At 36.5% G+C, this 26,159-nt stretch overlaps 1 protein-coding gene across 1 annotated transcript in view; it reads left to right on the top strand.

The window, feature by feature from the left end:
- USH2A (usherin) overlaps nucleotides 1-26,159 on the top strand; it is a 991,863-nt gene that overhangs the window by 742,340 nt on the left and 223,364 nt on the right. The window contains exons 48-50 of the mRNA XM_036755334.1: nucleotides 1,509-1,677; nucleotides 12,692-12,913; nucleotides 23,535-23,758. Of these exons, the coding sequence (XP_036611229.1) occupies nucleotides 1,509-1,677; nucleotides 12,692-12,913; nucleotides 23,535-23,758 (615 nt within the window). The remainder of the gene's footprint in view (nucleotides 1-1,508; nucleotides 1,678-12,691; nucleotides 12,914-23,534; nucleotides 23,759-26,159) is intronic.

The raw sequence follows: 26,159 nt of genomic DNA, 5'->3' as shown, positions 1-26,159 counted from the left end.
CATGTTCTCCTTGATCCTGGGCAAGTCAATTAACATCTTAATGACGTGATGACTTTCTAGGGCTAAGAGTTATAGCTGAATTGCCAGTCTACATGGACAGAGGGAATTTCCCCAGCAGGAATTCCCCACACTGATGAAATTATAAATGTAGACTTTGAGGAGGGTAAAAAGAAACAAAAGGAAATGAGCATCATAAGAGCCTCCTGGCTTGTCAACCCAGATGTTGATGGTTTCTTGTTAACTATGAATTGTATTTGGTCTGTTTACAATGTATATATGAGACTGAGCTAATTTAAATCTTCACTGAAAGACACAAAGCATGGTCTTCAAACCAAGGTGGGATTACCCCTTGTTAGCTATATTATGTTGGGAATTCCTTTTCTGTATGGATTGACCTACATGGCCAATAAGGTCCCTTCCAACTCTCAAACTGCATGATTTTTTTTCCATTCATTTGCCTAGATTATTTGCCTCTGCCTATAAAGATACAGCTTTGGATTTTTAATTGAAGAACTATGATATTTGTGTTGGCAACTTTTGAGATGAGAATGAGAAGTGCAAACTAACGCTCACTTTAAAGAGATGGGAAGAGATTCCGTATTTCTCTCCTTCTGTGACAAGCTTCATTAGAGTTCAAAAGTGGCAGACTAAAGTTGACAATGAGCAAAAGGAGCGAAATGGACAACACCACTTCAAAACAAGTGCTTTTCTGCCAAATGAATTTTTCATATAGCCACAGGAAGCATACATTCTAATTAAAGTAAGCCATGCAGAGTAGAGATTCTGAGGTTACCTTTCAGTGGGTGTTCAGCATGATTTGTTATGTATACAGTATGTTACTCTTTCCGACTACAGGTAAGTATGCAAATAATTATTTGAGCATATAATATCGTTTCCAGTACCTAAAGAAAATCCAGAGTTAAAAGAGCTTTTCAAAATTCATTTCCATGTTAATTTTATTTTTTTAAAAATTGGTGCCCTATGCTCTGTATACTCAAATTTATAGAAGTATTTCTATGTTGAAACCACATTGTCTGATGATTATGGTTATAAATAAGGTTATAAGGAGAACAATACTCATTTTCATTTGAAAGTGAAACAAAAGAAACCTAAACATCAAAATGAAACATGCTTTCCAAAGTTTCAAAGACTTTTTGTACTAAATGTCTAATCATTAAAATTTTTTATTAAGGGGTATTAAAGGGAACCATTCATCTAAATCATCTCTACATAGGAAGACACAAACATTTAAAAGATAATTCATATTTATAGAATATTTTATTAGGGTAGCATAGTTGGAGGCTAATAGAAAAACTATATGCTATCAGATGCCATTTATTGAATCCTAATCACGTTGGAGAGAACCCAGTTTTAACAAACTTGCATTATTTTATCCCTAGTTTTCACCTGGACTCTGATTGAGGCCTATGGGAAAATGACTCATATGGTTTTGTATTACAATACCAATCTGTTTAGTTGACATTTCTTGTTTTTAAAAATACTTTCAGGTCTGCTGTGATGGAATTCTCTATGACCTCAAACCTGGTTATGTTTGCTGTGAGGATAATTATATCCCATTTCATCCTAATTCATCCAGAGTGTGTTGTGGTGGTCACATGCATGAGATACGACAAAAACATCAGTGCTGCTCAGGGTATTATACTAGAGTCCTCCCAGGTGAGAAAATATTTTTTTATTAGTCAATTATCTTTGGCATGGTGGGACAGAAAAAGCAAATGGATCCTTAAATTCCATGGATCCATTGGAATTCCCCCTCCCTTTGATCCATTTCAACTAATCGTTTTAAATGACAACATCAAACCAGAGCAAATAACATGTAACCTGTCTTCCTCATTTGAATTCCATCTCTTCTTGCTTTACTGAAATGTGTGAAAGACTTTGAAAAGGAGAAATAAGTAACTAGAATAAATATACCATGTACTGTATCTAGGTTCAGATACTTTGAAGGATGTGCTTTATCAGCACAAACACTTTTTGTAAGTCAATAAGATTGGAACCCCTTCATACCTTCTCATCCTCTATAATTCTTGCTCAGGTCTTCTTAAAAATCTCCCATAGAGGATTTAGCTAAGGTCCTGGAGGCCCCCCTTTAGGTCATTTAGCAATTGTGTATATTGGAGTACTATTCAGATTGTCCATCTGACTTTCTTCTCATGATTAACTGATCTTTCACCAAATGTACATGTCCTTGATGGTATTTTTGTTCCACTTCTTATCATTGATAATTTGTTGCAAATAGCCAAATAGCATCATTTGAGAATATTGGTGTTTGAAAGCTAGATTTTTTTTGCTTCTGTCAGGGATCAGTTTGGAATCATTAAAGCTACTTCTCAGTTTTCCAAATGTAGCCCAATCTATATTCTTCTTCTTATCAAATTCTGGGCCTACCTCTTCTACAATATATGTGTCAATTGACTCATTCAAGACTGCCCATCTAATTGTATATCATAACCAGAGCAATGAGTATTCTTCACTTGGATTAAATAATAGAATGAAATACATCAAGGTGACTATTATTGACACAACCAGTTTCTCTGGAGAAAGGCCTTGCAGTAGAGACAAAACAAAATGCCACCAGCTATTTCTTCACCTCATTTCACTGATAATTACAAAATTTGTTTTCTCTAATTCTGTGGCAGTATATATTATAATGGGGAGGGACTTTATGAACTTGTTTCGTCTTCTTGCCTACTGCCAAACTCATGTCTGTAGAAATGGAATTGTCAGTCCCATGTGCTTTTGAGGATATCAATGACTCTACTACCAGTAGCAGGGATAGAGGCTGGACCTGTTATTTCACTGGAAAAGGAAATGCCTGGATCAGTGAATATCTTTTGCCAATTCTGTTCATCACCCTCTCAACATCTTAACATCACACAGAGCTGGAGAACACTGAAATGTTAAATGAGTGCAGTTTAGGGGTAACAGGAAATAGTAAAATACATTCTCATAATGGTTTTCTTTTCAATTCTTGATCACAGATCACCCACCTAGCCCACTATTACCCTCCTTTGTCTTTATTTGAAGAAAGAGAACTAGCATCTAGTGTGTTTATAAATCATAAGCCATAACCACACATAAACTGTCCGGTGATGATACTTGAGAATGCATTCCTAAACAGTGTTAACATGTTTGCATGTTGATTTAGGAAAGTTCTATTCCAGCCTTGCAAATGTCCCCTCCCTTGCTGACATTGCAAGTAACACTATTTGTCCTGACAGAGTTGTAGAGAATGTTGATTTTTTTTTCTATAAGTGTTTTCTATCTACTTGATGCAAGATTGATTAGCGTTAAAAATTTCTGGGGGACAAGGGAGTTTGATAAGTTTTTAAGACACTTTAGGAAGGGTCCTAAATATGTATATTGAATGACAATTAGAGTTATTAGAATAATAGCTACTGTTTATATAGAGCTTGGAGGTTTATAAAGCACTTCATGTATATTATTACATTTCAGCCTAAAACCACCCTTGCAAAGTAGGTACTGTATTATTGTCCCCACTTTACACATAAGGAAACTGAGTCTTAAAGAAGTAAAATGGCCTTTGCAAAATCACACAGCCAATAAGTGTCAGATCCAGTTCTTTGGTCCATATCTTTTGATTGCAAATCTAGCATTTAACCCACTACAAAATGTTTTGTTTCATTTTGTTTTCCCAATCTCTAGTTAATATAAATTGTATCCCAAACATGGAAGCAGCTAGGTGGTACAGTGGATAGATTGCCAAATATGAAGTCAGGAAGAGTCATCTTCCTGAGCTCAAATCTAGTCTGAGACCCTTACTAGATATGTGATCCCTCAGTTCCTCATCTAGAAAATGAGCTGGAGAAGGAGATGGCAAAGAACTCCAGTATCTTTGCCAAGAAAACCTCAAATGAGGTCACAGAGACAGATATGACTGAAATGGCTGAACAACAACAAAAAATCCCAAATATGATGCCAAAATGTCTGGCCAATTCAGTGGTTAAAGATATTGGTCAAAATTGTTCAAATTAGTTGAGTAAAAACTATTTGTATACAACTGGTTTGTATTTATAACATTGTATGATTAATTTTTATTGCATTTATCATATTAATTAGTTTTACTAGAACCTAATATAGATGTAGCTATTGTATATTTATTGAGAAATTGTCTTCACCTTATGTATCTTTTACAAGCATTCAACTGGAACAAAATCAAAGAGTAAAAAATTAAATATTATATCAGCTTGTTGAAAGTAGAGAATTTGGAATCTCAGGAGTGTCAGAGTTAGAAGGCATCTCCTGGGTTATTCATTCAGTGCATAACTGAAAATGAATTCTTTCTACAACAATAACCCATTACATAACATTTTAAGATATGAAGTATATAGTGCAAGTACAGTCTTCACTTTGTAGAAACAGCCCTGAAAGGCCATGACCCCACTCCTGAGTACATAGCTAATAAGTATGGCAAAGCATGAACCTGATTCCAAATCCTTTGCTCAGTGCACAATACACACTGCCTCTTACTACCCTAATAAGAATCGATTCAGTTATCACTGTAGGAATATAAGGAAGTAGGAGGAACACCCTAAACCTCAATAAAGATTACTCCAACACAGGCGCAGGCCCCTGATTGAACAAGAGGGACACGGGCTAGATCATATTTGGGAAACAACATATTTTCAACGATTCCAATCTGCTTGCTATTCTGAGCACATCTTTTGAGTCCTAATATTCTCTATCAACAGTAGCACAATGCCCTGTCTATTGATACTTCCAAAGAATTGATATGAAATCTATTTTTCCTGTAGTGGCTTTTTTCTAGTTCTCAAACAAGGATACTTTTGTTTCTATCATTGTATAACTCAAAAATATATTTCCAGGGTATTATTTAGAAATTGTGATGGAGTGAGGCATTTGTAAAAATGTCTTCAGGCTGTTGATGAGATCTTAGAAGTCTAATGAACTTATTGCTCAGTCAAATGATTGCTCAGTCAAAATATTAGAACCAAAAGAAAACAAAAAAAACATCTCCTTGATTTATGATATTTTACCTTTACTTTAATACCTTTATTTCCTAGCACACAATAAATGCTGTAAAGTTACCGTTAAATCTGAGACATATTTATATTCTTTAATATTCCTACCTAAAAATTGCTATACATCTTTCAAGTTTAATTGTTTCAGTAAACTACTCTGTTCTCTATTTTCTTTTATCTTTTTATTAGATTTCTCTTGCTCTGAAAGAGGAATATTTAAGTCTCCCATGATCATTGTGTTACCAGCCATGTCCTTTTAGAATTCAGATTTTTTTCCTTAGTAGATACTGTCATTTTATGTGTGTATGCATATACATATATAGATATAGATAGATATAGATATAGATATATAATGACATTGTTCGTAATACTTTTAATCATAATCTGGTTGTCCTATGTTTCTATTTTGGTATTATTTTAATGATGACTTATTTTCACTAATTACAATTCCTTCTTCTTTTTTAAATCTTCTGAATCATGATAAATTTGTACCAGCCCGTCCTTTTCCTTCTGCATGACTTGCCTAGGGTCACACAGCTAGTAAGTGTCTCAGGTCAAATTTGAATTCAAATCTTCCTGACTCCAGATCCAGATCTCTCTCTATCCACTGCACCAGAATCATTGTCAAATTGTTCCACTTTCATGTTCATTAAGTTTGAAATTCATTTATCTGATCATAATTGTCTATCATTCTATCTTTCCCTCTGCCTTCTGATCTCTAACCCTTTTCTTCATCCTCATTGTGATCTCAGATTTCGCTAGTTCTTTTTCATAGCATCACCCCTGCACTGCTTGCACTTTCCTTGTTTCTCTATCTCCACCTTTTGACGAATGATTTCAATGCTTCACTATCCTCTACATTCAAGTCCCTTGTCCCCTTCACCTCTGGCCAGTCATGTATTTCCAAGATCCAAAGTTGATAAAACCAAGCTGAGTCCACTGCAAAGTTATGTTACATTATCTCAAATGGCTCCTCAATGAAGCAACGCAATCCTTTTATAGTTCCCTAATGGATTCATTATCCTAGTAACCACAGCAAAAAGTGTACCTTTCTTACCTTCCTCATACCTTCTGTGGGTCTCCTGATCACCTTCTCAGCTGAGGACTTTATGCCATATTTGCCTGAAAAAAATCGAGGCTACTCACTGAGAATTTCCTCTTCCCTCTTCCTTCTGACCTCATCTCACTCATATGCCTTCTATAAATATCTTCTCCTTCATACCTTTCTTTCATGAATAGGTAACCCTTCTCCTTACTAAGGGAAATCCCTGCTATACATGTAGCCTTGATCCCATTTCATCCTGCCTTTTATAGAAGATACCTTTCTCTATCATCTCTATTCTCTCAATTTTCTTCCCACTTCCTAGCTGCTTCTTTGCTGCTTATTAACATGCCAATGTCTTCCCCTTTGATGATAAATCCTCACTTGGTCCATCCATCCTCACTAGTTATTATCCTCAATCTCTCTGCCCTGTGCTGGATAAACTCCTTAAGAAAGCCATATACAACTGATAATGTTCATTTTCTTTCCACTCACTCTTCTAAAGCCTCTGCAATTTGGCTTCCAACCCCATCATTCAACTGAAATTGCTGCTCTCTAAAATTAACAATAATCTCTTAATGACCAACTCTAATTGGCTTTTCTCAGTTTTCATCCCTCTGGTTTTCTATGCAGCTTTCGACACTGTTGAACATTTTCTTCTCCTCTCCTCTCCTCTCTAAGTTTTAATGACACAACTCCCTCCTGGTTCTCCTCCTACTCATCTAGCCATTTCTTCTCAGTTACCTTAGCTGAATCTTCCTATGAGCCATTCCCCTTAGCTGTGGGTGTCTCATGAGGATCTGTCCCAGATTTATTCTCTCTCTATAATATCTCAGTTGGTTTATTCTTTCACTTTCATGGGTTCAGTTATCACAGTTATCATTTCTATGTAGATAATTCTCTGATCTATCTATCCATCCTTAACCTTTCCCTTGACCTCCAGCCTCTAACAACCAGCTGCTTATAGGGCATCTGGAAGTAGCTATTCCATAGACATCTCAAATATGCACAAAATAGAACTTCCCCTCCAAAAAAAGATTTAAAAATGGAACATGTTCTCTTTCCTCCCAAGCTCTGTCTTCTTCCTGCTTTCCCTATTATTTTCAAGAGCACCATGGACCACGCATCACCCAGGCTCACAATTTATGTGTCATCCTCAATATCTCACTTAAACCCACCCCATATATGTAATCTGTTGCCAAGTTCTGCCATTTCTACATTCCCAGCATCTATCATATATTCTCTTCTCTCCATTCATAGAATTACCCCTGTAGTTCAGATCCTCATCATGTCATGCCTGCACTACTGCAATTGCATTCTGATTGGTCTCCATGTTTTGTCTTGTCTCTCCTCACTCCAATGTACTGTTGACTCAGCTCCCAAAGTGATATTTCTAAAGTATTAGTCTGATTATGTCACTGTCCTACTCAATAAACTCTAGTGGTTTTTCATTACCTCCAGAATCAAACAGCTTTTAAAGTTAGCACTATGTTTTTACCTTTCTTTGTATTCTAGTGTTTGGCACAGTGCTTGACACATACTACTTAATAAATGCTTATTGATGGATTTACTATGAGTAGCATCTGTAATTGGGTTTAAATCTTACTTTTTAATTGTATTTTTTTCTTTTCTTTTCTGTTCGGTACTGTTCTACACAACATGAAAAGTCCTACAGTATTGGATCTCTCCATGTTCCACAATAGCTGGGCATTTTTTTCCCCATCTCAATTCACTAGAGGTGTGGGGGAGGGGGCAAAGATGTGTCTAGCCAAAACAATGCCAAATATATATTTCAAGAGCTAATGTTAGGTATTGCCAAAGCATCAAAGAGTTCTCAGCACAAGTAAATGGTAAGCAGAGAAGAGCAAAAGTAGGTCACATGACTTTGTTGTTATTTTTTCTATAACAATTTCCCATTTGTGACTTTTTTTTCTTTTTTGAGTGCATTTTTGATTCATTTCTTCTTGTTCTGATGAGCTAAGGAGGTAGCTAACCCAATTGTAGCTTCTCCCTTATTCATCTATCTTGTTGGATTGCCCTTTATTTTGTCCTTGAGGAAATGGATGTCCAAGTAGGGTTAATCACTTCCCCAAAGACATATCTCTGGAAGATCTGAGTTTAGAACACAAGTCATCTGACTATTGATACCTTATTTTTTTCTCTTATATATACTGCCTTCAGGAAATTAATGTGTATGCTAGAAGTATTTAACTACACTTCTTATCTTTCTTCCCTTTTAAATAACATATAATAATTACAGGGCAGGAGACAGGGGTGAGGCGGAAGGGAGATCTCTTTCTGAATTATCCTGAGTTTTCTCCTAAGAAAGGGGCCTGCATGAAGGTTAGTAAATTTAGTTCAATATCACATTGAAAATTTGAAGAGAAGTTACAATTCACAACTAATTTTTTCAATCACCAAAAAATTCCCTCCATCCCTCCCTGAAAACAAGTGATTACTTTTATTAGTGTTGTGAGTTGTCATGCAAGGTAGTTTCTATAACCTTTCTTAACCTTAAGGTAAAGTGTCGGTTTCAGAACCAAAAGAAGAATTTCTCTTTTTATTTTAAGGAAAGCTATTTTAAAAGTACTTTTCCCCCCTAATCTTATTTACTTGAAACCCCCAAAGCAATAATTAAATGGACCTTGAAGGCCTATAGAAGATTTGGCATTAGGTGGTTAGTTACACAAACCTCTTTGCAAGTAATTTTCAGGTCAAGAGCTAAAGAAACTGCATTGCCCATGGGTTGGCACAGACTCCCTCTGCTCTGAAGCCTTTGAATTTCTGCCAAACCATTCAGCATACCCCGAGTTCCAGTTCCTTGTAAAGTAATTCATATATCACACTATTAGAATGCCTAGCATGATGTCATCAGAAAAAATGCCATCACACGGAAGAATCAGAGAGTTTTGCCAGTCTCATTAATCTCAATGTACCGAAATGGTGAGATTATATTCTTTGACCTCTATCCTCATCCAGTAGTCTGTGTTAACTAGTTTAACACTGTTTACGCCAGAAAAGAAAGCACAGTGACCTAAACCTTCTTGTATCTGAAAGCAATTCAGATTGCATCAGCGTTCTGCCTGTTTGAAGCTGAGAACTGAAGAGGCATTTTGAGATCTGTGGATTAATCAGAAACTTGCTTAATAATATTTATTTCAGTCTGTTTTACTCCTTCAATTTCTACCTCTTCTTCCTCTTAATTTCTCCCCCCACCTTATACCAGAGGATACCAGCATGAACAATGCTGGTCATTTTTTCCCTTTTTTATATAAATATGCTAATAACCCCAAGCTAAATGTTAATGTGGGTCATTCTTTGATAAGGATAACAATTAACTGGTAAGAATGCATGGTAGCTTTCAGAGAGAAAACATTTTCAAGCCTGGCTTGGAATGGATCCCATTTTGAGAGGTTAATGAGAAGGTGAATGATCCTTTGTATCTTATGTCTAATAGCCCTTTAAAAAAATCAGTTTTAGTTCCCATTGATGTAACCCACATTCCCTGTTATTAAGGCCTTTCTTCCATCAGTAACTAAATTAGATTCTGAGGAATTCAGGGAAATATGGCTCAAGTATCTAAACTGGTGAATATCTTTTTATACTCGAGTTCTTCTTGCCTTTTTGTTGATTATTGCCTTTACGTGATAAAGATATATACACGGTATGCTCTAAGCATACACAATTCCTAGATATTATTTAACAGGGTTGGTAGTACTCATACTCCAGTATATCCTATGCTAAAGACGCAAAGATTACCAGTCTGGGAAACTAGTTTCCCTTGCTGCTAAAATCCAAGTAAACTAATAGTTGCCTTCAAGCTCTTCAAATGGAACCTGCAAATTTAGAAATATATACTGCAATGAGCTTATACATTTCAACTCCACCATCATCATAAAAAGCCTTTATTACAAAGGGAAGAAGGTTCATTCTTCAAAGTACAGGCTGGTGCTTTGGTTCCCCATGCCTTCCACATAAAGTTAAATAATTTTTACCAATTATTTTACCTGGAATTCAAGGCCCTCTACAATCTGGTGCCTTATTTTATAATACTCAATATATTCTATACTTCAAATACTAGATAAATATGCTTCCCCCAACCCCCACCCCCACAGTCCTTCACTATATTCTCTTGATTTGACCCTGTCATCCTCTCAACCTATGGGGCTTTATCTTCCCTCTCTTTCCTAGCAAAACTCCTAGAAAAAGTGATGTGCAAAGGTCACCTTCATTTTTTCTTTTTCTTCACTTCTTGATTCCAGCCTCAGGGCTCTCTCCAAAGTAATCACTTATCTCTTAATTCCTAAATCTAATGACCTATTTTCAGTCTCCATGTTTCTGGACCCCTCTGCTGCATTTGAAACTGGGACTTGTGCCCTCCCTCCTTCAGTGAATTTTCATGAGTTTTCTCACTCCTGGTACTCTTCTGATCTGTCTGGACACCCTTTCTCAGTCTTTGTAGGATCTTCAACTATACCCTGCCCTTTAGCTATGTCCTAATGTTTTTTTTCATTTTCTTTCTCTACTCTCCTTCCTGGTACTTTTATCAGCTCCTTTGGGTTCAATTATTATCTCTTCGTAGACACCATACACACACACACATATTTGGTATGCATTATATGCAAACATGTATACAATATGTACATACATGTATATTACACATGTATCTACAGATATACATACATATGTGCCTATATACCATGCATATGTATTGCACACAAGCACATGTATATGTGTATACATGTATGTGTTGTATGTATATATGCTCATGTTTGTGTGTCAGAAACCCTGTTCTCACATTTGAATCCCTGTCCCACATCACCAACCAAATTAGTTGCTGTCATTTCTACTGGGATGTAGGAATGTCAGACTCATTATCTAAGGTTTCCAAACTTTCCTAAGCCTATGGAGTTTATTCTAGTCATCCAGATTTACAACACCATTCCCAGCTCTCCTCTCTCTCACCCCTCTCTATTCAATCTGTTTCCTAGTCTTATTATCCATCCCTTTCTGTCTACTCAGCTATCACTGAATCAAACCCTTATCGCCTCTCACCTAGACGGCTGAAACAACGTCCTAAATGAAATCCCTTTTTCCAGTCTCTTACCTCTCCAATGTATCTTTTATGCAGATGCCAAAATATTCCTCCTATAACACAGTCTGACCAGTGCTCTGTTCAAGAAACTTTAGTGGCTCCCTATTGCTTCTTGGATAAAATATAGTCTTCAGGTTTGCATAAATAAACAAAAACATTTTGTCAAGTTATTCTTTCTCCTTTTTACACATATCCGTAAATGTATTATAAACCTTTTATGTAACAAACATTGCAACCAAAGTGATCTGCAGCTAAATGTTTCTCAAAATTGGTGCTTCATCTACTATCTTTGCCTTGAATATCCATGTACATTGAATGTTCTCCTTGCTTATTCTTATAATTTCTAGTTTTCTTCAAAGTGTATGTGTATTGTGCTACAGAATGCCTTTCCTGAATCCCTTACTCGTATTCCCTCTTCAGGCTATTGGGTATATACTTCTCTCTGAACATAATGTAGTTCCATAGTTGAATGCAAATCCCTTGAGGGAGGGAAATATTTGTAATTTAGTTTTTGTATTCCCAGAACCTAAGACAGGGCCTTACATTTCTTTAGTATTTTAACCAATGTTGAATAGCATTCATTTGGATGGTTTTGTAAAGGATCTGCAAACTTCTTTTTTTAATATAATTTGATTACTATTTCAGTAAAGTTGGTTTTCTTTTTCATCATATGTATTTTATTCCATGCATTTGAAAACATTATTCTGTAAAGGAGTCGCCTCACCAGACAGCCAAAGGGGTTCCATGATATCTAGTATTATTCTCATACTGTTGCTTATAACAAGAAGACCTCCTGTCCTGACCTCTTGAACTAAAGCCTACACTTTAAAGCCCAGTTCAAATACCACTTCCTCCTGGAAGTCATCCCCTTAGTTGGTACTGTCCTTACCCATGAATCATGTTTATTTTTTTTTTACTAGACTTGTCATGTTATTGGTATAGTCAAACTCTGGTGAGCAAAGACGTCCTCCCAATGCATCTTTCTCTACAACTTGCAGTCTCAGAGAGTTGATTGGAGCACTGAGAAGTCAACTTACTTGCCTATGGATACACAGCCAGCACATGTTAGATGCAGGAGTTGGAGGCAGTTCTTCCTTACTCTGAGATTGGTGCTCTATCCACTATAACACATTGCCTCACATAGAATTTTATCTTACAAATCTCTAATTCACTTGTCTTATAATATTTTATATTGCTCTTATCTGTGTCATCACCATATCCTCTTTCTAGACTACAAATCCCATACTGAAGGTATGGACCAAGATTGTGTCTAGCACAATGTCCTGCAAACAGAAGGGACTATATAAATGTTGTTGTTGTTTTCAGTTGCAACTCAAAAATCATGTTGTGATATTGTAACCCCAAAAGAATGATGCTTTTGCTCTTGTGTTACAATTTTTGCAAGACAGTAACTTTTTTTGTCAATAGAGGTTTGAAAAATGCCTTTACCGTTTTCAAGGTGATATCATGACATCAAAGAAACAGATGTCTCTAATCCTCACAATTTTTGGTTTTGTCCTAAATCAACAGGTGAAATTTGCTGTCTAGATGATGAACACCAAAGGGTTTCAGTTGGCATTGGGGATTCTTGCTGCAAAAACATCCCATACTCTACCTCAGGAAACCAAATCTGCTGTGCTGGGGTGTTGCATGATGGGTATCAGCAACAGTGCTGTGGTGGACAGGTGGTGAGCAAAGAATTAATCTGCTGTGGTGATGAAGAAGAAGGCAAGGTACATATCCAGCTTCCAGGTAATGTGGTACTTTAATGTGTATTTGTAGCCTCAAAGAATTTAAGGTCTTGGAGATAGAGTCTAGTTCCACAACCTACTCACCCTAACCCCTGCCACTTTACAGATAAAAGCATTGGGGATGTTGGGTGACTTATCAAAGAAGAAACAGAGACCCAAAGAACTGAAATCGACTTATTATGAGTCACACAATAAAATGGCCTCAGATAAGAGATGAGAATTCATAACCATGACTTTTTCTTGTGCTTTGTCAGAAATATATTAATATCAGAGTAGTGTAGACATATGAATTTTTAATTTTTCTTAAATATATAGGCACCATGCTATGGTAAAAAGAGAACTGTATTTGGGATCACAATATTGGGTCATTCTTGTTTTTTCTATAAACTTGGCTAATTTGCTTGACTTTTTAAAATTTCTTTTTTTAATCTGTTAAATGGCAACATTAATGCCTGCCCTACCTACACCAGAGAATTATAATGAAGATCAGAAATAATAATATATAACACATTTGTTTTAATCTAAAAACTCCCATTTGTATGTGTACTCTTTTTTCATATAGTTAAATGACCATTCTCTCCATACTACTTGCAGAATACTAGTGTTTTCCTCCACTAATTTTTAGCATAGAAGTGTTAAGAACTGTCTTATATCAGAACTACTTACTTCAATAGAGATGTTTTATATACCCACAGAATCTTGGCAGGTATTGGCCAAGCATGCCTTCAGATGTCTATAATCTCTGCTGCTGGAGAAAGCCGAGGCTGATAGTTAAAGAATTCCAAGCTATAGATGAGCTAAGCCAATAGCGTGTCCACACTTAGGATGACACAGATAAGATGATTCACCATAAGTAGAAAGCCAGCATGCTGACTAAGGAGGGGCAAACTGGCCAGTTTGGAAAAACAGATCTACTTAAACCTTTCGTGTTGATCAGTATTGAGATTGGCCTGTGAGTGGTGAGACCAAGTCTCCAAAAGAAGGGGGTAGGGGGAGAGGAAGAACTTTAATATTAGAAGCTACTTTGGAAGTAATCTAATTTAATCTATAGTTAATCAAGAATTGCCTTTAAAACATCCCCAGCATGTGGAAATCTAACCTCTGCTTAAAGACCTCTAATGATGTGGAACCTACTTTCTCTAAATGCAGCCCACTCCATTTCTTGTCAATTATAATTATTAGGAAATCCATTCTTTCTTCAAGACAAAATTTGTCTCTTTTTAACTTCCGCTCTGTGTTCCTACTGTCTTTAGGTTCTGAGCAGAATCCATTTAATCCCCATATCACATTGCAGCCCTTCACATATCTAAATACTGCTATAATGTCCTTATTCAACATTTTTCTAAGTTCAACCTCCACTATCTCTTCAACCTAGCCCTCACTTGGCATACTCTCTCATCCTTTCATTGGTAGCCTGGTGGCCCTGTTCTGGATCCTTCTGTTGCCAAGAACTAAATCCAGAACTCTAGATGTGGCCTGTTCAGGAGAGTGGAGAGTCCTCATTCAGGATACTCTGTTCTTCAGTGTAATCCAGGAGGGTAATAATTTTGGGGGTTTTGGGCTTTTTAAATAAGTTTTTTATTGGTATTTTGTTTCTTTTGTCATCATATCTGTCCTCTTCTGTCCTGTATCTGTCCTCTTCCTTCTCTCAGAGTCTTCCCCTGTGATGAATAGTATGTTTTAGAGAGGTAAAAAAACCAGTCAGCACTACTGATTGATGCATAAGTTTGCTAAGGTCTTCTAGAATTTTCCAGGATTAGACATCAACATCTTATTTAGTAGGTTACATACTCCACTTTTTTTCCTTTTGTTGTTTTTGTTCAGTTGTTTTCAGTCATGTCTGATCTTTGTGACCCCATTTGAGGTTTTCTTGGTAGAGAGATACTAGAATGATTTGCCATTTCCTTCCCTAGCTCATGAGGCAGACAGGGTTAAGTGACTTGCCTAGGGTACTATGTTAGTAAGTGTCTGAGGCCGGAAGATAAATCTTCCTGACTTCAGGCCTGGCAGTCTATCCACTGCATCACCTAGCTGCCTTTTTTTTCCTTTTAAAAGTTTAAAAATGTGTAATGTATAACACCTGTGGACCTCCCACCTCCATGAAGGGACAGATTGGGGGTGTCTTCTCATTTCTTTCCATTTGAGCCCCACATGATCTTTACAGTTTTGTTACATTTACTTTTGAGTTTTGGGTGGGTCGTTCTTTTCATTTATAGTTTTGTAGTTACTACGTAGGCAGTTAGGTGACACAAGACGTAGAAATCTGGGCCTGAAGTCAGAAAGACCCATCTTCCTGAGTTCAAATCTGGTCCCAGACACTTACTAGATGTGACCCTGGGCAAGTCATTTATCCCTGGTTACCTGAGTTTCCTCATCTGTAAAATAAGATGGGGAAGGAAATGACAAATATTTGTTAAGAAAACCCCAAATGGGGCCATGAAGAGTCAGACACCACTGAAAAATGACCAAGCAAAAATAATGTTTTCTTTCCTTTGCTTACTACATTCTGCATCAGTTCATATAGATCTTTCCAGGCTTCTCTGTATTCGCTACACACATCATTTCTCATAGTACAATAATATTCCATGACGTTCATTCACCATAATTTGTTTAGCCATTCCACAGTTGATAGGCATCTACTTTATTTGCTTTCTTTTTTAATAGTGTCTCACATTGATGACTCACATGGAGATCATAGTCCATTAAACTCTCTAGAAAAATTCTTGGCTCGCCACTATTGCCTCCATCCTTTCCTTGTCTGAGAGTTTTGGAATAAAAATGGAAAACTTTAGGTTTATCTATATCTATAGTCATTCCAACCTGTTTAGGTCATTTTGAAATCTGATTGATATGAAACCTATTAGCTATCCCTCCAAGCTTCATGTCATTTACATATTTCACAGGCATGCCGTCTCTGTCTTCATCCAAACCACTGACAGAATGTTTAAGAGTAAAGAGCCAAGAACAGATCTAAGCTTAGGGCACTTTGCTATAGACCTCTTTCCAAGTTGGCATTTAATATAAGTCACTTAAACCAGTTCATCCATGTACTGTCATCTTGTCTACTAGTACATATTGCATATACACAAGTGTAACCTGAGATAATTTTCCAGTTACTTTGTCAAAAGTACAGTATTACCCTAGTCTCTTAGTCTATTTATTCTGCCAAAAAATAGATTTAGCCTAATATGACTCCTTTTTTGTAATAGGAAGCCATGCTGACTTCTAGTGACCACTTCTCTTTCTAACAGGTTCATAACTATCCCTTTACCAAAGCCTTCTACAATTTTGCCAACTAGATGTCAATCTCTCACAGGTTGCAGATCCTACTTTTTTCCCTTTAATAAAAAGGCATTTCCCTTTTCCAGAGGTGTGCTACTCCTTTCCTCTAAGATTTTTCAAAATTATAGTCCCTAAGTAATTACTTCTGCAAGTTATTTTAGAACCCTAGAATGCCATACATTTAGGCCTGGTGACTTAAATTTATTGAGAGAAACTTGATGTTACCTGGCCATCTTCTCATCGTGCCAAGGTTCCATTGCCTTCTTATGATTTTTGTTCTTTACTTATGAGTACAAAGATTATTCTCCTTGGAAAGAAAAACTAAACCAAACTAAGAGTTAGTCAGCCATCATTCGCTCATTCATTATCATCCCTCCATCAACCAAGTTAAGCTATCTCTTCTTTGTTGTCCTTAACATTGGTCTACAACTGTAGTGTATTCTAGACCTTGGGAGTACTAACACAATTCTTATATGATTGTGCTGTTCTTTTCTATCCATCTTTAATTACTGGTCATTGCTTATTTATAAATTTAAAAAAATAGTTGGGCAATGAAATAAATTTCCTTAGGCAATTTCCCTTTTCCTCTTTATTAGAATTATTTCTCCAAATGCCATTAGAATTTAATTTTTGGAGCTTCCCAGCCATCCTCCTTTGTCTAAATTATGCAAAAACAAAACAAAACAAAACATTGGAGCTTACATATCCTTTTTCTTAAATGTTTCAAATCTAATCTCTCTAAATCTAGATTACCAGTCATACCATGCCCAGATTTCTTCTACATCTCTATCAGGAATCTTATGGCAGGATGCTCATTTGCCCTTAAGTTTCATATCTCTTTTGTATCAACAGCCAGTTCTTCCTTGTTAATTAGGATAGGGTACAGTCCTTTCATCACTTTCTTAAGCTTTCATCACTCCTTTCATCACTTTCTTAAGCTATTCTGATTTTGGTGAAAGATAGTTGAATTCTCTGGATAGTTGAATTCTCTTAACTCAGTCAATAGTCAATAAACATTTATTAAAGTGCTTATGTATCAGGCATTGTGCTAAGTGTTGGGGATACAAACATGAAAAAGAAACAGTCCCATCCCTCAAGAAGCTTAAAATTTAATGGAGAAAAACATACAAAACACAAGTCTCTACAATATTAAATTTCTGTGACAGATTTGTGACCTTTTTTATAATTATTTAATTCTTCCAAGTGGTCTCCAATATATAATCACAACAATACTGCTTATAATTTTCCCTCTGTTAAAACTCACCCCAATATTTTGTACCATAATTCACCTTTTGCTTTCCTGCATTACCCCCACATGAGTATATTTGAATAGGTGGTACTATTCCACTCTCTTTTGACCTATGTTCCTTTTGAATAATGTATACACTTCCATTGAGTAAGAGTATTCCAGTCACAAGTCTAAACATTTTTATATAGACCTATGAAGCCAGGGTATTTCCTGCTAGCTTTCTTGTTGACTACCACCTCCTATGAATTTTGCTATTCTCCTTCCTATTACTCTCTTTGGTCTTAGGCTTATAAAATCTATATGGGCAGTCATCTTCCTCCCACTTCTTTTTTACTTAAAAGACCTTTTGATTATTTATTGACAAGATTGTAGACACATGTTTTGGCCAGCCCTTATTAGATATCTAAGACTAGGAGTTCATCATCCTTATCCTGCTTTCCATATGACTCTAGAAGTAGGTAGCAGGTGTCACTTTTGACATTTCTCATGAGGCTTTCCATTATAACCTGGAAATACTGTCCATGTCATTTCCTGTTGTTTTGATCAGGTTGGCTAAGTAGTTATATCAATATTCCTTATCAGAGAGTCACAAACTACCACTCCTTAACTCTTCTTCCTCTGACCATTACCTTACTGGATAATATCTCACCTTATGATACACTTGTCTCCTTTTGGAACACAAAAACTCTTTCCTCTAGGGATAGTCCAGCTTTCCTCCATCCTCTAACCTCTACTCCTTACACCTCCTACATAGATTCAGTAGTCTGTTTTCTTCTTTTCTTTCCCTGTGCCACATAATCCCACCATCTAACATTCTGTTATGGGTGAAACTTCCCCTCTGCTTTTTCTCATCTTCTTTACTCCTTGCTTCCTCCTTGGAGTTTATCTTCCCCTTTCCCAAGGGACATTTCATCCTCTTTGATAACCTGTAGAATAGGAGAGGCTTTCTTCCTGCTCTTTACCCTTCTCCTCATTTGTACTCCCAAAGTTAAATGGGGATTTTAGCAGTGTACTCTGAAAACTATTTCTTTGTGATTAAAAGAAACCAGGAAAAAAGAAGTACTGTTAATGTGGCCACTCATACCCCAGTGGTCACCGCAGAAATTGCTCTTTAGCTGCCTCTGCGGATGCTTGAATTAGGGCTGATGTCCCCAAGATGTGCTATCACAGGAAGGATAGCCATAACATTACTGATTTTCTGAAACTGGCTTGTGCCAGCTCAGTAATTTGCTTTTAACACAACCTCTTTCATGTTATTGCAAGCAGATAAGCATAATAAGGAGGGAAAAACATATTGGAGTAAATCATACAGTATAACTAGAGAATATGAATATAAGCAAAGGTTTAGATAAATGAAAACATCTTACAATCTTTATGTCCCCACCACTACTGCCACCACAAAGCTGAGAGTCATCTTCTGCATTTTCTTTAAATCAGGTGCTCTTAATTTCTTTGTGTTATGAATCCATTTAGCAGTCTGGAGAACTCTTTAAGTCCCTTCTTAGAACAATTTTTAAATGTGCAAAGTAAAACAGGATTTCAGAGGAAATAAGTTTTGTTGAAATATATATGTATATATATATTTATGCACACACAATACATATGTATATATGTACACAAACACACCCACCCACACATACCCAAATTCATGGACTGCAAAGAACTCCATGCATTAGCTGGTGGTTAGCAGAAGAGTTCTGTAGAACTCTTCCTACCCCTTGGCCCCTCAGCCTCTGCTTGTTATGATTGTTACTGAGTCTCTGCTTTATAACTTGGGTTATAATTTTAAAATAAAGCATGGTGATGATTCATTTTATTCTGTTGATCCACCAGCAGGACTTGCTGCTTTTTCATATTTCCTTCTCTTCATCTCCCTCAAAGATCCCCCCACCATCTCTGTGACCCTCTTCCTCCTAAACATACCCATGCCACATCTTCTGTGTGGAAATGTGAATCAAGCAGTAGTGCTCCTGAGCCAGGCCCTCTCTCACTGCATGGCATTGTGTGCCTGCCATGAGACCAGGCTGGCTCGTAAAACATCTCTTTATGTACTTTATTACTTAAACTCTTTTATTTGCCTGCAGGAGCCCTTTAACAAAATCACATTGAATTGACTTTCTCACACCAAATCAAATCTCCCTGGTCCCAGTTCAGTTGTCTTTGTCAATATGTATTTTATAAATGGAGTGAATTAACAGATGCTGTTGGAACAGAAGTGCTGGGGTAGCGTTTATGTTTTTAGTGCTCTCTCTGGGCAGATGAGTTGTGTAGGAGTGTAATACAGGTATCTGGGGATGAAAGTCATGTTCTTCATTTCAGCGTATATGTATTCTTAACCATTTTCTTTGAATATATATTTTAAGCTGTTTTATTGTTCTTTTCTTTGACCGTTTGTTTATATGGCACTATACCATTAATCTTGGGATGGACTTGATGACATCTCTTGGTATTAAAGAATAAAAATTACAGCCTTTCTATCATTCAGAAAGGTTGGCAAAGAAGACAAGTTTTTTAAAAAAAAACGAAGTAGCCTATGTGAAACCAGGTATGGTGTATATTTAGAATATGTTACCTAATCATTTCTGCGGCAAATTCTGAAAATACTATGGCTGGGGTTTCCTTATTGCATATCATCCTGAATTTGACTTCTTACCTTGTCTAGTAGTGCCTCCAGGATAAATAGTTCCTATTGTTTAACAAAAGTATAAGATACAATAGGAGGGTGTCTGGGGATTTGGCAAGCTGGGATTTGTTGCTAACTGAGCTCCCATTGTGTAAAAGTCATATTGAAAGAATATTTTTTGGGAATATTTTCATGTTAGGGAATGAGTTTTTGAAAACTGTAATGGATAACTATTTTTTAAAGGTTGTAATATATCTTTTTGGCATTTTTACCATTCCACACCTTCCCTCCCCGATACCTTGGGGTAGTGATGATGGTGACCAGAGACATCTACTGGTGTAGGCAAGCATGAATATCATCCCATACTTCGTTGGGACAATTTTCAAAGTATGAAAGACTAGAAGCCTCAGCTACTTTTCTTGTTTTTTCCCTAAGAAATTATGCCTCTAGCTGATAGACCTTCGTGTTATAGGTGCTCTCCAATCTCCCAATGCTTAAATTGTTATAGTTACAGCCCCTGTGGCCATTTCTGAACTACCCAGGGATTGCTTATCTGGGATCCTAGTTTTGTTTGTTTTTAATTTTTTTATTTGATTTTTTTTGGTTTTGATTTGGAAGTAGGGGCTTTAGAATTCTCATTCTTCCTTAAACTATATACACATAAGTCCTTTTTCCTTTCAGATCTACTAAATTAGTAATCATCAGCCAGCTGTGTTTGTAAATTCCATTTCAGTGCTGGACATTAAATAATTGTGAGGGAGGGCAAGGAGCCCATGTTGTGAGTTATAAATCCTTCCCTATACTGTTTCCTCATTGGTGTTCAAAGTACTGCAAACCTCTCAAAGAGAGACAGTATATTTTGGTTGATCTGAAAATGAAACAATAATTCAATGAATACTTATCACTAAAATAAAATCTACAACTTGTTCAGAAATATTCTCTGGGCAAATTTAATGAAGAGACTTTGGAAGAATGGATCAATCCATCAATAATACATGACCTATTTTGTTTGTCTTCGGGCACATTTAAATTTGTGCATTCTCAGTGTCAAAGTTCAAGAGTCAAGTGCTACATGTGATAAATTAGGTAGGGGGTCAAAAGTTATTGCAATGCAGTTTCGGAAGATTGTCTGTCTCTGAATTTGCAGCTCATTCATGCTGAAGTGATGCACTATGGGAATTACTACCAAACTCTGCTCTGCAACATCTGCTCTCCCTAAGTGAGTTAGTGCACGTCAGACATCTTTATGTCAGAATATTGCAGTGATGGATGCAGTCCTCAGAAAATGCTGCATAAAAATCTGGTGTGCCGTTCTGGCCATTAAGTGAAATTACTATTTAAATTAATGGCACTGTCACAGTTTATCTGTGCAAAGAATGAACGCTGATTAGGGTATTAAGTAATTAGCAATTTATCACACTGGAACAAGGTTGATAATAATTAAAGAAGTAATGGTTTACCAAAGAAACTAGAAAGAGAGTCACTTCTTGTTATGTGAGTGAAATCTTGGCTGAAAAATTAAATTCCCTTAAACAAAGATGAAGCTCTTTGTGGAAGAAAGCATTTTTTCCAGTGTAAAAACAGTTCATTATCAAAATTTTAGTTGGCCTGTCAAAAGTCCCTCAGAGCTATCAGATGGTTGGTTATGAGTTTCAAATTAGGTCAGTGTCTGCATTTTGATTTTATACTTAAAACATGTAGAAACTATAGAGTAATTTAAAGGAAAAATGTATTCTACTCTCTGAAAGGCCAGTTTTCACATTTTGATTGCTGTTTAAAATAGTAACATGTATTGTTATAAGAAAACGGCTGGAGAAAATGACAGTTAGGAATCCAAGGTTGTATTTGAATGTCTGATTAGAGGATAGCTAAGAATTGTCCAAAGAAGAAAAATATAGCGTCGTAGATTTTTTCTTTCTGATTTTCTACTGTAATCAATGCTCAGGCAGCAGAGATAATCCTACTATATATGTTTGTTAAAGAATTTTTCTTGTTTGTTTTTTACTAAAATAACCAAAATTATCACTTAAAACCCTAAGGAAAAACAGCCAGTCTAACTTTAAACTCATTAATTCTATGAGTGATTAATAAAGTTGTGTGTGTGTGTGTGTGTGTGTCAATATGTGTGTGTTTAAAGTTGTATGTGATATAACCTTTGAGAGACCTTTTAGTTGAACTTGACAGAAACCAGAACTCAGAGTCAAACCTGTGGCTGCATTTGTTCTGAAATGAAAGCATAAAAAGAGATGAAATAGCAAACTTTAAAAACAAAAGATACAAAGACTTTTCTTTAGGAATATGTGGAAAGGTCTTTAAGAACTATGACCAGCCAAAACCTCCCTCTGATGATAGGAAATAGACTTCCCCAGTGAAGGATCAACCCCTCTCTGCCTATTTATACTGTGTGATTCTTATCCGTTACTTGTCCATATCCTCCATAGAGTTTTGACCCAACATGATGGAAGCTTCTTCTGCAGCTTGTAATATAATAATAATTATTAACAATTATGATAATTTCAACAAAAAGTATACCTCATTTATCAAATTTAATGTTGTCACATCATTCTGATCTAGATTCTAATATAGTAGGACTATAAATGATGTCAGATTTTAAGTGTCAGAGAGTCCCCTACCCATGTCCTGGAACATAGTCCTCTCAATTTCTTGCTTCATCTAGCCCTCTATTGATATGTTTCTATCATGTCTGTTCTTATTTACTTAAATATTTAATCATGCTTAAATGACACAAAACCAACCAGTTGATTTGGCCAGTTCACAATTCAGTCAATTCAGGAAAAAAAAATAGCCAAATCATTTCTTTAACTGAATTATATGGTTCATTCTGTCAAATGATCAGTCTAGTAAAGCTCACATGGACACAGATTTTTCACATATATGTACCCCCATCTCTCTTGCTAGACTGTAGTTTTCTTGAGCTCAAGGGTTTGCTATTTCTATTTTCCTCTGCATCACCTGTCCCCAGCATTAAGTTGATCTAAATCTGGTACTCCATGTAGTCCTTCTGCCTGGCCTAAGAGGAAATCTATTATGGTCAGGTGATTGTTTCCATCTCTCCATTCCACTACTCATACCACTGATTTCTAGACTTTTTCTTTGTAATCTAGCGAGACTTTTGGAATAAGCCAATTTGAATTGTGACATTCCATTAAAGGTGGATTCCTTAATAGAGATTCAAAGTTTTTATTTATAGAGTTATTTATGGAGAAGTTTGAATGAGCTGAAAGATTTCACCAGACCTCTCTATTCCTGAGTTGATTTTTACCCCATGTATTTCATAAGAAGGGTCCTTCATTCACCTTTCAAGCACATTTGTAGCTGAATGCTACTTATAGCATTGCACCATTTCAGCAACTGCCTGACTTTGACATTTTTATGCTAAACTTTATTACAGTCTCAGTTTTCTTCTTTTTTTATTTCATATTCATATATAATGTTTTATTGTTGCAGAGATGTTCTGTTGTGGGCAGGATTATGTGAATATGTCAGATACCATATGCTGCTCAGCTTCCAGTGGTGAGTCTAAAGCACATGTTAAAAAGAATGACCCAGTGCCAATAAAATGCTGTGAGACTGAACTTATTCCAGAGACCCAGGAATGCTGTAATGGAGTTGGATATAATCCTTTGAAATATGTTTGCTCTGACAAGATTTCAGCTGGAATGATGATGAAGGTAATTGATAGAAAACCTCTCAGAGGCACTGGTTTGACAATGGAAAGAGAAATACATTGTTCATAACTATTTTTCTAAAATAGGAATATAAAAACTCCTGTGTGCATTATTCATTTTCACATTACATCCATATTAATACCAAATGAGTTCGCCATGATTGATGTTATTGCAATGAATTCTAAAGGAATTAATAATGATTAGCTGTGTCTCTAAAGCTTTTCCCAGCACTTCAGATTAGCGCAGAAGCTAAAACTCTGCATGCCGAAAGGGCCGGCATAAATAGCCTGCTGCCATTGTGTGACTACTATTTAATTCCCCATGGGGTATCTGAAGGGGGATAGGAGCTGGTATGTCATTGGTTTGCAGTAGAAAGATGCCCTTCTTCCACCAGCACCTCCTTAACCCCCACCCCTTCCAATTTGTTCCACTTCTTCATCTTGATAGAGACCTTCAATCCAATAAATTCACTTAGTTATATTTATATTATATTCCTTGAGACAGAACAGAATGGACCAGTGTCTCTGTCAACGGAGAGAGTGAAAGGGGCTATTGGTCTAATCATTTATTTTTATGTGCTGTGATGCTCCACATACTCCCATGTCATGTTCGTTAGCATTAAAACTGACCCAGCACTCCAGTAACATAATGTTTAAAGAAAGGGATCACAGTTATGAAAAAGCTGTCAAGCTACCCAATAATTTATGATCACTGCTACTAAAATGCCTGCCTTGGTCAAAGACAGTAGGAGATATCTTGCTGGATGAGTAAGCTACAGACTTGTTGGGTCAGTATCATGTCCTTTGAGATGCGAATTAACTCTTTCATTCAACTAGTGTACCAGGGAGTACTCTCAAGTAATGCATATCTAGGCAAAGATGTCAGAAGGTATGCAAGGGGTAATACAAATTCATTTCCCTTCAACAAACATTTATTAAGCACAGATGCCTGTGAAGTCCTATGCTTGACACTGTTATTGTTCAATCCCTTCCATCATGTGCGACTCTTTACAACCCCACTTAGAGTTTACTTGGCAAGGATACTGGAGTGATTTGCCCTTTCCTTCTCCAGCTCATTTTTCCAGATGAGAAAACTGAGGCAAACAGGGTTAAGTGACTTGCCCAGGGTCACACAGCTAGTACATATCTGAGGCCAGATTTGAATTCAGGAAGATGAATCTTCCTGATTCCAAGGCCAATGCTCTAATGCACCACCTAGCTGCCCCCTGGCTCAATGCTGGTCAGGGGTGGGGTTGGAGGAGGAGGTACAAAGATAACTAAGTCACAACTACCGAGGAGTTTACAATATAATAAAGAGTCAACTAATTATAAAGAAGACTGAAACCACAAGAAAGAGCACTGAATTGGGAAGACTGAATTTGAATCTGAACTTAAGCTTAAATCCCAAGTCTGCCACCTACGTCACCTTGGACACATGATTTCACCTCTCTGTGCCTCAGTTTCTTCATGTTGAAATGAGCTTTGAACTAAATGATCTCAAGATCCCTCCCACCCTAAATGTTATGATCTTATATATTCTGAGTAAGTAAGTAGGGACTTGTTAGAGAGAGTGGGAATAAGGACAATCTGAGTTTGAATCTTGCCTCCGACACTTATTAGCTGCAAGTCCCGTCAGTTTCCTTTACTGTAAAATGGGGATAATAAGAATACTACCTTCACACAGCTCTTGTGAGGCTGCATTGAGATAATCTACGTAAAGTGCTTTGCAAACTACAAAACGCTATGTAAGTGTGAGCTATTGTTGTAGTTGATCTGACTTGATTATAGGACTGAATAAAAACAAGCAATATAGTAAACTCAGCTTCATAGTCTGGAACTATACAAAGCCATTTTCCCCTAATATTTGACGCAGAACATTTTTCTTGCCATCCTATATTTTTTTGTCTTCAAGAGACTGGCAAGTGTAATGATTCTCACTCACTGACAGTTAATTGGGAGACTTTGTACAAGAAACTTCCCATAAAATGACAGATACTTCAAAAAAAAGTCTTATAAAATCATGGTCTGGTACATAAGACATTATCACCCACATCTAATTGTTACATTTTATTTCCTACTAATGTCTTTGTCATGCTTATATGAGCCAAGCTCCAGGTTTTAGTTTCAGATTAGTGCTATCCTCTCCTTTCTTCAAATATCACAATAAGATGGATTAAGAATCTGTGCTTAAGCTCTCATGGTGGTCTTGTTGTAGAAAGACTATAGCAATATCACATTCTCTTTTAAGATATGGCTTTATTTTGTCTTTTGTTGAGAAATGCCTGTGAGCTGGTCAAAACTAGTTTGACTTGTACGCCTTGGTACCCAGAATCAAGTCTGCTGAGATTTGACTGATCCAGAGACTAAGCATTGCTAGTCATTTTTTTTTTTTTGCTGTGGCACAA

This window comes from Trichosurus vulpecula, chromosome 4 (assembly GCF_011100635.1).
Source record: "Trichosurus vulpecula isolate mTriVul1 chromosome 4, mTriVul1.pri, whole genome shotgun sequence".
Lineage (NCBI taxonomy): Eukaryota > Metazoa > Chordata > Mammalia > Diprotodontia > Phalangeridae > Trichosurus > Trichosurus vulpecula.
Note: the sequence above shows the minus strand (reverse complement) of the source record. Positions and strands in the feature narration are given on the sequence as shown.